At 45.1% G+C, this 15,027-nt stretch overlaps 1 protein-coding gene across 1 annotated transcript in view; it reads right to left on the minus strand.

Annotated features, from left to right (window-relative positions):
• Positions 1–4,655: 4,655 nt before the first annotated feature.
• The window catches only part of LIPH (lipase H), a 45,649-nt gene continuing 35,277 nt past the window's right edge, over positions 4,656–15,027 (minus strand). The window contains exons 9-10 of the mRNA XM_007195270.2: positions 6,707–6,880; positions 4,656–4,841 (exon numbers count right to left, since the gene is read on the minus strand). Of these exons, the coding sequence (XP_007195332.2) occupies positions 4,754–4,841; positions 6,707–6,880 (262 nt within the window). The 3' untranslated portion in view covers positions 4,656–4,753. The remainder of the gene's footprint in view (positions 4,842–6,706; positions 6,881–15,027) is intronic.

Raw genomic sequence — 15,027 nt, forward strand, 5'->3', positions numbered from 1 at the left:
CGATACTGAGCTTGTGCTAGAAGTGTGCAGAGCAGAGAACACGAAGAAATGCTCCTGCTCTCAAGGACTTCACTTTGCCTTTGGTTGGGGGAGAGGATGGAGAGAGTTATAGTTATAGAGCATGATGGTGTCGCAGAGGAAACAGACGTGGCCAAGCTTCCAGAGAAGCAAGTATCCTCATCCCTCTTGTGGATGAGTGGCTGAGCAGGTGTTCAGATGGAGTCACTCGGAGGGCTGATGCAGCCCACAGCTGTGAGTGCTGAGCAGGGCCGAGCCCTCCTCGGCCCCTCCCAAGCCCACGCTCTTTGCTCTGCCCCACACTGCCTCTCAACAAGCAGGTGAAGATCCAGAGCTCGGGTTGAACATTCAGATTTAGAGGTCATCTGTCTAGAGGAGACAGTTGAAATGGGAGGAGGGAAGAGCTCTGAGGGAGACCATGAGAGGGAAAGTAACAGCAGCTGACATTCACTGAGTCTAGGCAGACTCACCCCGCAGGACTTTTACACACATGAATGTATTTATTATATAACAACCTTCATGAGGCAGGGGCTCCTAACAGCCCCCACTTTACAGTCCAGAGAATGGAAACTTAGGCAGAGTGAAGTCAGTCGACAGAAGTCACACCCCAGCAAACAGCAGAGCCTAAGCACTTACCCTCCACTGCCTTTTTCAGAGAGAAGACTGAGATCAGAAGCCCGGTAAGAAAATAGTGGAACTGGTGAAAGAGAACAAGATTTCATTCAGGGATGTTGGATGAGAGATAGGGTGGTGGGGGAAGAGTGCACTGGGGGCCCAAGAAAGACTGTTAGAAAGGAACCAGTGCACAGTGTCCGAGTCCATGGGAAAATCCAGCAAGGAGACCTGAGGGGTTGTGGGACTCGGCCAACACCAGGTGACAAGGGACCTTTGACAGAGCTCTTCCGGGAGATGCAAACCTGATTGCCTACAGGCTCACTGCCCAAGCCCCTGCTTGCTGCCCCTGACTTACCCCCCTTGCCTCCTGTTCTGATTCCTCCTGCTCAGCCTGTCTGTTTCGGGGAAGGGGCCCTGCTCCCCACTCTCAGCCCGCCTCTCTCCAACCCTCCTGACCCCCAACCCAGCACCTGCAGAGCCAGCTCTAACCAGCCGGTGTACCGCCTGCAGGCTGTACGGCCTCCCCTGAGGCCACTCACTTGCAGCACATGTCAGGCAGCCTGTAAAGGACAGCAGCAACGCTCACCAGGGACACATGCTGGACTGGGGAACAGGTAGGGGCTAGTGGTTCAGGGGAGTGGGAGGGAAGAAAAGCCAAGAGGCTCTAGTGAGAGCAAATTAGCCAGCCACTCCCCATGCGTCTTTATCATGGGGCTCAACCACGTTTCCTGGCTTAATTGGATCTGCACGGAGCAATTGAAAGGAGTAGCTCTGATCAGACCACATGGCTTTGCTTCCCCATCCCCGCTCCAACCACAACCAATGGGAACAGGATGGACACCTGCCCCAAGAGGAGGATCTGAGGGCTGGATCCTCTCCCTGAGCTTTGGGATTGGGCCACATAGTAAGTGAGTGGCCAAGGACCCAATGGTCCTAAGGACCCCAATGATCCACAGCTGCCCTGTGGAGGGAGCAGAGCTGAGTCAGAGAGATACGTGGCAGAGCACGAGGGTTAGAAAATGCCTAGGGACTCTCATTGCTGAAGGTCCAGGGCATCCCCATCCCTGCCCTTCCTGAGGTCTGATGGCTCAGCTCTCCCTGGGGTTCCACAATTCCTCTCTCTAATAAAATCCAGGTAAATATGAGTGGATTTCTGTTGCTGGCATCCCAGGTCAGGAATGAGAACATGGGGCAGGGGTCTGAGGGTTGGAGGTTCTAAGTTTAGGTTTTGGGAATAAGTGTGTTGATGTCTAAAACAGAATGCAGATGGCTCCCTCAGGTCCCTAAGGACAAATCCACTCCATTCTGTTCAACAGACATCTGTTGAGCACCTGCTTTGTGCCTGGCATTGTGTTAGGTGCCAGGGCAGCAAAGACAAATAAGCAGCAGCTGCTCTTGTGGTGCTCACAGTCTTGGAGGAGATACAGACGTGGAAACATATTACAATATGGCTTAATACAAGCAGCGATGGTAGCACATACAAAGTGGGTGGTGGAAGGGAGTCGTGGAAGAGCAAGCCCGGCTTGGAGTCACCCAGGAATGCCTGAGGGTCCTGGAGGGTTTTAGCTGAGGTGCAAAAACAGGAGCTGGGGAGAGCAAAATCTCTTAGGCTTCAGGATAGGTGGGCTTGCTGAAGGATGGTATTGGGACCACCTGGAAGTTGCAAAGAGGAGTGAAAGCAAGAGCCAAACTCTCTTTTTCCCAGGGAGCCTGGGAAGTGGGCAGTGGGCCTCCAGAGATAACAGAGACAAGAGTAACAAAGGTGCCTGGGAGAGAGGTCTAAGGCAACGAAGGGTGGGCACCTCTAGGGAAATGGGCTGTGGCTGGGGGTGGAGGCCTGGTCTTTCCTCACAACCGAACATGGTTCCATAAGGCTCACAAGATAATGGGGAGTGTTCATTTTATCAATATTTCCTGAGCACAGACTGCATTGTAGGCCCCACACTAGGCACACGGCCTCTGCCTGGCAGAGCAGCCTAGTGGAGAAGACAGACAGACAGTAATCAAATAATCATACACATAAATGTAAAAAAAACGCAGCTTAAACAGTGAACAGTGCTATGGAAGGACAGGTCTGGTGGGCTCTGTGGAGAAATGAGGGCCAGGAAGACTCCCCTGAGGAACTGACCATCCAACTAAGGTCCAAACATGGAGTGGGAGATACTGGTGAAGACAGGAGGGAACAGGGTAGGCTGCAGTTTCATTGCATCTTGGGTTGGGTATTCAGACAAATACACTGACAAAAGGAAGGGAAGAGAGGCAAGGGTAACAAGAGACAGAGAGGAAAGTTCCAGGGGCCTTGGGAGAAAGATTGTGAGAAGAGAGTGGCCACACCTGTAACTGCCTTCATTTCACCTGATCACTGTTACATGAAACGCATTGAATTCACCTCCAGTCCAGGCAGCAAACTTCCTTGCTTTACTCCTTCATTTATCTGTTTGTTCACCCACCCACCCACTCCCCAGTGAGCCAGGCGCCGTGCTAGGAGACGGCAGGAGAAGAAGCTCAGAGACACCCACTGGCCTGAGGAGCTTCTACATTGATAGAAATGCTATTCCTGGCATATTCTTGATGTTGTTTTGATCCCCTGCTTACCAAGGAAGGCAAAGAGCCCAAAGAAGTGACTATGCTAATCAAAATACAGGACCAATAAAACTCTAAAAAAGAAATCAGGACCTATCAGCACCGGGATCTCTGTATCCACCACTGCTGAGGAAACGTGGGAAGGAGGAAGGCTGAAGATGTCCAAGTGGGCAGGAGCGTCGCTGAGCCTTTCTCCTTTCAGAGTTCAGACATTCACTGCAGGCATCCCACACTTAAGTGGAATAGACTCTGGACTTGCTATATAGGTATAAATAAAGTGTGCCACACTGGATTATATTTACAGAGTTCCATCATTCATGAAACAGAGAGTCTGTTTCTTTAAAATACGGCTCTCCACACAGAAAGCAGTAGAAGAGCAGTCACTTGGATGGGGAGGAGGTTAGTGGACCTATGACTCTCAGGAATCCCAGGAACCTTCCTGCAGTGGCCGCAGCTGCGGGATGGGTGGTATCCACCCCTTTGGCTCTGTCTCCACCCTGGGCATCTGACCTCAAGTGGTTCTGACCTCTCCGACCTTGGCCCTTGGGAGGGCCTCTTGACTTGGCTGCTGTTGTCATTTCAGATTCATGGATCACACCTCTTCCTACGGAAGCCTGAGAATTCCTCAAACTGGGAGCTTCAGGTGCTCCAAGAGCAGACCGGTTAGTGCTTTGAATTCACATGTTGGCAAAACAAGTTATTTAGCATCTCTCCAAAAGGTTAACATTAATTAACCTCTAACAGGTGGGATTATGGATAGCATATTTTCATTTTGCATCGTGCATTTTTGAAATTTCCTTCAATAATTACAGATTACATTGGTAATAAAGAAAAACAAAACATTTCTTAAGTATTGCTTAAAATGAGGGTTGCATGTAAAGTGATGCTTCTTTACCTTAAGTGAAAAACAAGCTCTGCTTTTTCTCTCCTGCCTCTCACTCCATCCCTTGTCCCTGTGAGCGAGGCTGCCCCACTGCTTCATATGCTCTTCTTCCCTCATCCACTATTCCCAGCAGCTGCGTTCTTGGCTGTTAGTCTGTCCCCACCTCCTCCTGCACCAGCCCCACTTTAAACAAGGCAGGAAGCCATTCCCTCTCTGTGCAGAGCCTGGAGGGATCTGGCACAGGGAACATGGGGTCAAGTCCAAAGTGAGGTCTCCAGCCAGTCCTTCCCTTTAAGATGCTTGGCTGGCCACTGTGATTGGCAGAAATGCCCGAGTGACAGGCAGCAGAATCGACAGTTTGGAACAAATGAGGCCCCAGGACACAGCCTAACAAGACGCTGGGCCGTCAGGAGCCTGGCTATTTCTGACTTGCCCTATTTAGGGGCTCCCTTCCCAGGACTGTTTCATAATCCAGGGTCACTTGACATTTTGCAATATGACATCCACAGGACATGACTGTAAAAAAACAAAACAAAAAAAACCCCTGGTTATTCCGTACTTTTTATGCCTTGAGGAAAAGGCGAGGTGAAGCTTTAAAAATCCTGTAGTTGTAGCATTCTTGATGTTACTGGTACCCGGGTGTCCTGACAACAGTTACATTTGCAACTCTGGGCAAAGAATAGGTTGGAAGACTGTTTCAACATTTTCCATCAGTACAAGATCATACCGACACAACTGGGGCCTGTGAAAATAAGATGAAATATCCTTGTCAGTACAATAATAAAATTACCCCATTCTAGTAAATTATATCATCTCTTTCAGATATAAAATTATTTAGCAATTATTTTTAATGTTCTAGGGAAATGCTTGTGATAAATAAGCAAAGCCACATCAACAACTGCAAAAAAATCAGGGTGTAAAATTTGATTTACCATATAACTTCACCTAGGTTTAAAAACAAATAGAAAGAAGATTAGAAAGAAATAACCAAAAATTTTAACAGTGGTTGCCTCTGAATAATGACATTATCCGTGGTATTCTTCTTCTTCCTCCTAACACTTTCTGTACTTTCCAGATTTTATAAAATGAATATGTATTCCTTTGATAATCAGGGAAAGAAGTATTTAAAAGTCCCAGTTTTAAGATGTAATGACTGGGCTTCCCAGGTGGCGCAGTGGTTAAGAAACTGCCTGCCAATGCAGGGGACACGGGTTCGAGCCCTGGTCTGGGAAGATCCCACATGCTGCGGAGCAACTAGGCCCGTGAGCCACAACTACTGAGCCTGAGCGTCTGGAGCCTGTGCTCCGCAACAAGAGAGGCCGCGATAGTGAGAGGCCCGCGCACCGCGATGAAGAGTGGCCCCCCTCTCCGCAACTGGAAAAAGCCCTCGCACAGAAACGAAGACCCAACACAGCCAAAAATAAATATTAATTAATTAATTAATTAAAGAAACGTTTAAAAAAAAAGAATCCACCTGCCAATGCAGGGGACATGGATTTGAGCCCTGGTCCAGGAAGATCCCACATGCTGCGGAGCAACTAAGCCCGCGCGCCACAACTACTGAGCCTGCGCTCTAGAGCCTACAAGCCACAACTACTGAGTCCACCTGCTACAACAACTGAAGCCTGTGTGCCTAGGGCCCGTGCTCCTCAACAAGAGAAGCCACCGCAATGAGGAGCCTGTGCACTGTGACAAAGAGTAGCCCCCGCTCGCTGCAACTAGAGAAAGCCCGCGTGCAGCAACAAAGACCCAACGCAGCCAAAAATAAATAAATTAAATAAATCAATTAAAAAGAAAAAGAAAAAAGATGTAACGACTATCCGCTTAGTGAAAAAAAAACTTGTATTATTGTTTTGAGGTATCCTAAACCTTCAGGAAAAAGGAATTTATAAACATAAAGTAGTAACTGCTCACATCACTTCCTGTCTCTGTCCACAGATTGAACACTAGGAATATATGTAGGAGTGGCATTACTCACAAAACACACATACCATCACAGCTTTGTTCTTTCTCCCCCTCTTTGTCTCTGCCTCTCTCTCTTTCTACACACACACACACACACACACACACACACACACGTGCAGTTTATTTTTTCTGAAACCAATTGAGAATAGGTTGTTTATTCCTTAATACTTCAGTGTATATTTCCTAAGAACAAGTACATTCTCAGTGCAGTTATCAAATTGAACATTGATATAGTAGTTGTATCCTGTATCAATGGAATAAAATATTCCAAATTTTCTGTACCTTTTTTAATGCAAGGCTGTGTTTTATCAGTTTGCCAAATTATATGAGGGTTTCTTTTGTACAACAAATTATCAGCTTGCAAGCAGCGTGGGTAGAGTGATTAGGGAGGAATCGTGTAACTCTAAGCATATAACAACATTGTTTCTTTGGATTATTGGATGGTTTGTCTTTAAGTGCATACCAGTAAATTTTTCTTGGATTACCGGGCAACTTATTTTTATCAAGTCTAGTTTTGGAAAACCCCTCACTTCTTTCATTGTGATTGATGAAGTCCTGTTAAAACGTAAGACTGAGCGGATTGGACAGGAACCAATAACATCTTTGGAAAACAGGGGCTTGTCAGACGCTGCCTCAGCTCACCTCTCTGGGTGGGCAAGTGACCTTAACTTCATTCGGAGAATCCTGAGCTTGTACCTCGGGCCTATTACAGATCCTGTAGAGAACACCAAGGAAATGGCTGCCACTTTATCTAGATCTTGATTGAATCTTGCAAGCAGACTCACTTGGTGGTATTTCTGAAATGTTGTGGGTTCACTGGAAGGAAGAAATAATATATTTTTAAGTGGATATGAATTACCAATGAAAGAAAACAGTTTTGAAGCCTACAAATCACTCATCAGCAAGTAGCCATTTGACCCCATAGCCTGCACTAGCCGACTTTCATGGGCAAAGTCCATTGGATTCCAAGGGACTGCATAAGTGAAGCTGCCGACCCCAGGACTGAGGAGATGCTGTGACATTGGAAAGGTATGCGCTGCCTACTATAGGCCAGACAGCATCCTCATCTCTTGACACATTTCTCCAATCCCCTGAAAAATTCTGCAAGGTATTATTGTCTTCATTTTACAAACAAGGAAACAGATGCTTGCAAAGCTAAAGCTCACCCAGGTCACAGGGCTTCTCTGTAGCAGTGCAGTGATTAAAACCCAGTTCTGGCTGAGTTCAAAGTTATGGTCTTTCCATTAAACTGCATTGCTAGATGCACAGGTATATTTTTTAGCCACACTAGATACTAACTTATTTTTTTTTAATGCAAGCAGCCCTATAAGTTCTTTTTTAATTTATTTTTAAATCTTTATTTACTTATTTGGCTGTGCTGGGTCTTACTTGCGGCATGCAGGATCTTCGTTGCTGCATGCAGGCTCTTAGTTGTGGCATGTGGGATCTAGTTCCCTGACCAGGGTTCGAACCCGGGCCCCCTGCATTGGGAGCGTGGAGTCTTAACCACTGGACCACCAGGGAAGTCCCTAGATACTAATTTAGAAGTTGTGCTTAAGCATATATTTTTTCAGTTCTGCCCTCAAGAGAAACCTTAAAACAGCTACATCCCAGGTTCCAATACTTTTTTTTCCAAGTGTGTGGAGATGTTTCCTACAATTGGAATCCCAAATTGAGCCTAAGGTGTATCCACTAGGGAGATTCACCTGGGTACTGTCCCTCTGGGGAGCTGCAAGAATAGGCTGTGGAGAAATGATTGCTCTAGGAATGAATCCTTAGTTTGGAGGTCGGGATGGGGGTGAGAAGGTGCCTGTCACCCCAGCCTCACTGTGCAGAGCAGAAGTGCCACAAGTAAAACTAATCCAAAAGGTTGCCCAGATTTTGGTTTCTAAATACCATGTCCACAAAATGGAACTAGGGCTCCCTGGAGAAATGGTTGATTCCAGGGCTAGGGCAGGGAAAGTACAAAGTGATCCTGGAACAACATGTGTGCCAAAAGTAAGGAAACACTCAAAGAGTGATGGAGATGTTCAAAAAAATATAGAATCACACCCATTAGGGTGGCTACTGTGAAAAAAACAAAAACAGAAAACAAGTGTTGACAAGGATATTGAAAAATTGGAACCCTTGTACACTGTTGGTGGGAATGTAAAATGGTACTGCCACTATGGCAAACAGTATGAAGGCTCCTCAAAAAATTTAAAATAGAACCACATGATCCAGCAATTCTACTTCTAGGTATATACTCAAAAGAATTGAAAGCAAGGTCTCCAAAAGATATTTGCACACCCATGTTCATAGCAGCATTATTACAATAGGCAAGAGGTGAAAGCAACCCAAATGTCAATCAATGGATGAACAGATTAAAAAAATGTGATTTGTACCTACAATGGAATATTATTCAGCCTTAAAAAGAAAGGAAATCCTATCACATACTGCAACATGGATGAGCCTTGAGGACATTACGCTAAATGAAATAAAACAGTCACAAAAAGATAAATATTGTTTGATTCCACTTATATGACATATCTAAAATAGTCAAATTCATAGAAATAGAAAGTAGAAAGGTGGTTGCCAGGGAGTGGGGGAAGGGGGAAATGGATGTTGTTACTTAATGGGTATAGAGTTTCAGTTTTGCAAGATGAAAAAGTTCTGGAGGGACTTCCCTGGTGGTCCAGTGGTTAAGACTCCACACTCCCAATGCAGGGGGCCTGGGTTCGATCCCTGGTAAGGGAACTAGATCCCACATGCCTCAACTAAAAAAAAGATCCCGCATGCCACAAAGAAGATCTCGCGTGCCGCAACTAAGACCTGGCTCAGCCAAATAAATAAATAATTTTTTTTCTTTAAAGTTCTGGAGATCTGTTTCACAATAATGTGAATATACTTAACGCTACTGAATTGTACACTTGAAAATGATTAAAATGGTATATCTTATGTTTTTTTTACCACAATTAAAAATGCATTAAAAAAAGGCACTGGCCTGATTTGGGACAATTTGAATATCAAAATAAATAAATAATGATAGTAACTGATTATAATTCCCCCTTGATAAAATATAAAAATCCGGGAGTCCGTATTGATATATTTGGACATGAAACAAATAAATGAATAAATAAATGAGAAAAAAATGCCTTTCCTAAATGTTGAATTAGAAAAATCACCATATGGCAGCCATCAGAGTAATAATTCAACCACAAAACATTAAAACTAGTGGGTAAAAGTTTGAGGAGTAATGGACCATCTACATGGTCTCAAAGTACCTACCCACAAAATACTAGTTAAGTACAAAGGGAAAAATAGTAACCTTAAAGTGGAGAAACTTGGCAGAAATCACTTTAATTACTTGATCCACATTAATGAAACAATCGAAATTGTGAGCCTCCTAATAGGATGCACTGAGACAACCATTACGTCACCTTTGTGGTGTCTTTGCCAAAGATGCATGATCTGAATCTAATCGTGAGGAAACATCAGGCAAACCCAAGCTGAAGACATGCTAAAAATAATTGACCTGTCATCTTCAAAAGTGTCAAAGTCAAAAGAGGCGAGGAAAGGCGGAAGAACTGTTCCAAAGTGAGGACTAAAGAAGCAGGAAAACCAAATGCAGCCAGTGATCCTGAAATGAATCCCTTTGCTACAAAGGACATTATCAGGACAATTAGTAAAACTAGAATGGGGTCTCAGGATCAGACGGTAGTAATGTATCAATATTATTTCTCTTATTTTGATGGTCAATTGTAGTTATGTAGGAGAATATCCTTGTTTGTAGAAAATACACATTAAAATACTTAGGGTTGATGAGGCAGCATGTTGGAAATTACTGTAGAATGGTTCAGAAAAAGAAAAGGCTCTTAGTACTATTGCAACTTTTCTGTAAACTTTAATTTTCCACAATAAAGAGGAAAAAAAAAAAAGCTAATAGGAAAGGAGTGGTTTAACCAAAGAGGGTTATAAGCAGCACCACTCTGGTCCTCTCTTGATCAGAGTGTAGCAAGAGAAAAAAGGGATCCCTTCCCACTTCTCCAAGGGCAGCTATGGAATCAGGAAAGGGCAGGGACTCCAGGAGAAGGTGATGCCACCTGCAGATGGCAGAACCCAGTGGGGGTACTAGGAAGGCGGGAGAAGAAAAAGGAGATCGGGAGCTGATCAAGGTTGTCCATGAGTAGAGGTAAGATGCCCTCTTCCTCCTAGAAGGATGTCTGGAAATACATGGGGAGGCACTAACCAAGCGTTGGGTTCATACAAGAATAAATCGAGTGAGAGCCAGTGAACTATGAGTTCCGGCAGTATGGTGCACTAAATACCCTGAAAGCATTCATGATAGTGGATACAATTACGAACAACAAAAAACAAAACTAAAAACCTTTTAAATTGCACTGAACTAAGAAGAAAGGAAAGAACACTGAGAAACCCTCAAAATGTGAAAGCAGAAATCCAAATAGATAGGAATCCTGAAATAACCTTTTGTTGGTCTTTTTGAAACTTTGTAACCTTAAGCTTCAGTTTTCATGGCCTTGCAGTGCAGTAGGACATGAAACAAAGTCTATGGGCCCCTCAAGGTAGGGAGTTGAATAGGAGAACTCTGGAGGAAGAGTGAACTAAACATGAATTTGAAGTAAACAACCTTCTACCACCTCAGGTGACAGAAAATTCCCCACCTCGAATCTTGGCCCTGTGAGGAGCTAGGGGGCTGAGTGCCCTTCACATGGGTCAGCAGCTAAATTCAAACTACTTGTGGTCTGAGAAACCTCAAGTTTAAAAATTAAAGTGGTCTCAGATTGATGGTATCTCCAGGAACTTGACAGGCAAACGCAAAATCTTTCTGGAGAAATCTCCTCAGATCCTCAAAGAATTCCCGCACATAGTGAAATAATTATAATAATAATAAAGCCATTTGTAAGGGGGGTGGAGGGAAGCTGCGGGTTGCAGGCTTTGTGGCCGCCAGCTGCGGGCGGGAGGACGGATCCTGGCTGGTGGGGCGGTGCAGCTGCCGGCTCCACACAGCGCCTGCGCAGCAGCTGCAGGGAAGGGGCACCTCCTGCCCGGGCTGGGTGCGAGTGAGGAGGCCCGCAGGACTGAGTGCTGGGACATGGGACCACCAAAGCGACCTTCCCAGCGGAGCCGCGTGCCCGGGGCACCCCTGCTCTGCAGGCAGGGAGCAGTCAGCCGCCTCCCCGCTGCACCAGACCCTGATGGGACCCAGATTGCTAACGGCAAAAAGAAACGGAAAAATGCAAAAGATTGGAACGATTAAAACCTACCAAAGACTTCTCAGAATTCTCAAAGAGCATACAAATATGTGCTTACATGTAAAAAATGTGATGCGTGAACTACCACACTCAAGCAACCTGGCAAGCACTTGCCGGTGACTGTCACTCTCAGGTTTCACTGTGGAATTTCAAACTGCCTAGGGGTGTGGGAAAAGATTAAGGCACCAACCCCAAAAATAATGGCCCATAAAAGGAAAGAGAACAAAAGGAAGTCCACCACTGAGTACTCCTGTTCTAGGGAAGGGGGATGTGTGGCCAGAACAGCCTGACTTCCCATAATGTCCTCAAGAAGAGCTGGAATATCACCCTGATGCTGCAGCCCAAGAGTGTTTTGCTGTTTCAAATTGAAAATTGTCATGAGGAGGAAAAGTCCATTCTGGTGCTTGAGGGGACCTCTCAAACTGAAGGCTTGTGTTCACCTGTCTGAATAACAACCAATAAAAACTACAGGAACAAAATCTCTCAAGAAAGGGATTTTTTTTTTTTTTTAAACAGTACTCTTTTTTTTTTTAATTAATTTATTTATTTTTGGCTGTGTTGGGTTTTTTTCGTTTCTGTGCGAGGGCTTTCTCTAGTTGTGGCAAGTCGGGGCCACTCTTCATCGCGGTGCGCGGGCCTCTCACTGTCGTGGCCTCTTGTTGCGGAGCACAGGCTCCAGACGCGCAGGCTCAGTAGTTGTGGCTCACGGGCCTAGTTGCTCCGCGGCATGTGGGATCTTCCCAGACCAGGGCTCGAACCCGTGTCCCCTGCATTGGCAGGCAGATTCTCAACCACTGCGCCACCAGGGAAGCCCCAAGAAAGGGATTTTTAAAAGAGACATGACAGGGACTTCCCTGATGGAGCAGTGGTTAAGAATCCCCCTGCCAATGCAGGGGACATGGGTTCAAGCCCTGGTCCGAGAAGATCCCACATGCCGCAGAGTAATGAAGCCCATGCGCCACAACTACTGAGCCTGCGCTCTAGAGCCTGCAAGCCACAACTACTGAAGCCCACGCACCTAGAGCCCATGCTCCGCAACAAGAGAAGCCACCGCAATGAGAAGCCCGCGCACCACAACGAAGAGTAACCCCCGCTCACCACAACTAGAGAAAGCCTGGGCGCAGCAATGAAGACCCAACTCAGCCAAAAATAAAATAAATAAAATAAATAAATTTAAAAAAGAAGAAATAGAAAATCTGGGGCTTCCCTGGTGGCGCAGTGGTTGAGAATCTGCCTGCCAATGCAGGGGACACGGGTTCGAGCCCTGGTCTGGGAAGATCCCACATGCCGCGGAGCAACTAGGCCCGTGAGCCACAATTACTGAGCCTGCGCGTCTGGAGCCTGTGCTCCGCAATAAGAGAGGCCGCAATAATGAAAGGCCCGCGCACCGCGATGAAGAGTGGCCCCCACTTGCCGCAACTAGAGAAAGCCCTTGCACAGAAACGAAGACCCAACACAGCCATAAATAAATAAATAAATAAATAAATAAATTGTATAAAAAAAAAGAAATAGAAAATCTGAACAGACCTATAATAAAGAGATTGAATTAGCAATTAAAAACAAAAAAGAAAATCCTACAAAGAAAAGCCCAGACCAAGATGGCTTCATGGGTGGATTCTACCAAATATATATTTTTTAAAATTTTTATTTATTTATTTATTTATTTTGGCTGCGTTGGGTCTTTGTTGCTGCACGCGGGCTTTCTCTAGTTGCAATGAGCGGGGGCTACTCTTCACTGAGGTGCGCGGGCTTCTCACTATGGTGGCTCCTCTTGTGGCAGAGCACGGGTTCTAGGCGTGCGGGCTTCAGTAGTTGTAGCTCGTAGGCTCTATAGTGCAGGCTTAGTAGTTGTGGTGCATGGGCTTAGTTGCTCTGCGGCATGTAGGATCTTCCCAGACCAGGGCTCGAACCCATGTCCCCTGCATTGGCAGGTGGATTCTTAACCACTGCACCACGAGGGAAGCCCCTCTACCAATTTTTTTTTTTAAACACTTCTCTTTTTTAAAAAATATTTATTTATATTTGGCTGTGTTGGGACTTCCTTGCGGTGTGCGGGCTTCTCATTGTCATGCCTTCTGTTGTTGCGGAGCACAGGCTCTAGGTGTGCAGGCTTCAGTAGTTCTGGCCCATGGGCTCAGTAGTTGTGGCTCGCAGACTCTAGTGCTCAGGCTCAGTAGTTGTGGCACAGGGGCTTAGTTGCTCCGCAGCATGTGGGATCTTCCGGGGCCAGGGCTCGAACCCATGTCCCTTGCATTGGCAGGTGGATTCTTAACCACTGTGCCACCAGGGAAGCCCCTCTACCAAATATTTAAAGAAGAATTAACACCAAATTCTTCACAAACTCTTCCAAAAAAAGAAATAGAAGAGGAGGAAACACTTCTCAACTCATTCTGTGACACCAGTATTATCCTGATATCAAAACCAGACATCACACACAAAAAGAAAACTAAAGATCAATATGTGTTATAAATATAAATTCCAAAAATACTCAAATAAAACTAGCAAACCAAATCCAGCAAAATATAAAAATGATTATATACCTTAACCAAGTGGGATTTATCCCAGAATGCAAAGTGGATTTAACATGCAAAAATCAATTATTATAATACACCATATCAATAGAATTAAGGACAAAAACAAATGGTTATCTCAATACATGCAGAAAAAGCATTTGACAAAATCCAATATCCCTTCAATATAAAAATACTCAACAAACTAGGAATTGAGGGAAATTCCCTAACCTGATAAAAGGCATCTACAAAAAAAAAAAGTTAATATGTACTTAATATTAAAAGACTGAATGTGGACTTCCCTGGTGGTGCAGTGGTTAAGAATCCGCCTGCCAACGCGGGGGACATGGGTTCGAGCCCTGGTCCGGGAAGATCCCACATGCTGCAGAGCAACTAAGCCCGTGCGCCACAGCTACTGAGCCTGCGCTCTAGAGCCCGCGAGCCACAACTGCTGAGCCTGCGTGCCACAACTATTGAAGCCCGCGCGCCTAGCACCCGTGCTCTGCAACTAGAGAAGCCACCGCAATGAGAAACCCGCACACCGCAACAGAAGAGTAGCCCCAGCTCGTCGCAACTAGAGAAATCCCGCCCACAGCAACGAAAACCCAAAACAGCCAAAATAAATAAATAAGTAATAAAATAAAAGATATTAAAAAAAAAAAAAGGCTGAATGTTTTCCCCCAAAGATGAGGAACAAGACAAGCATGTCTCTTGCCGCTTCTATTCAGCTTAGAAAAAAGTTCTAGCCAGGTCAGTTAGACAAGAAAAGGGGGGGAGGAAAAGACATTCAGATTGGAAAGAAAGTAGTAAAACTATCTCTATTTGCAGATGACCTGATCTTGTACATAGAACATCTTACTGAGTCCTCTAATGAGTTAGCAAGGTTGCAGGATACAAGATCAGTCAGTTGTAATTCTGTACACTATCAATGAATAATCTAAAATGAAATTATGGAAAGAATTCAATTTACAGTAACATAAAAAAGAGTAAAATACTTGGATTAAATTTAACAAAAGTGCAAAACTTGTACACTGAAAACTATAAAACATCACTGAAAGAAGTTAACTAAGACCTAAATAAATGAAAGATACCATGTCCATGTTCATGGATTGGAAGACTTACTATTGTTAATACAGCAATACTCCCCAAATTGATTTGCAGATTCAAGACAACCCCTCTCAAAGTCCCAGCTGCCTCTTCT

This window comes from Balaenoptera acutorostrata, chromosome 4, assembly GCF_949987535.1.
Source record: "Balaenoptera acutorostrata chromosome 4, mBalAcu1.1, whole genome shotgun sequence".
Classification (NCBI taxonomy): domain Eukaryota; kingdom Metazoa; phylum Chordata; class Mammalia; order Artiodactyla; family Balaenopteridae; genus Balaenoptera; species Balaenoptera acutorostrata.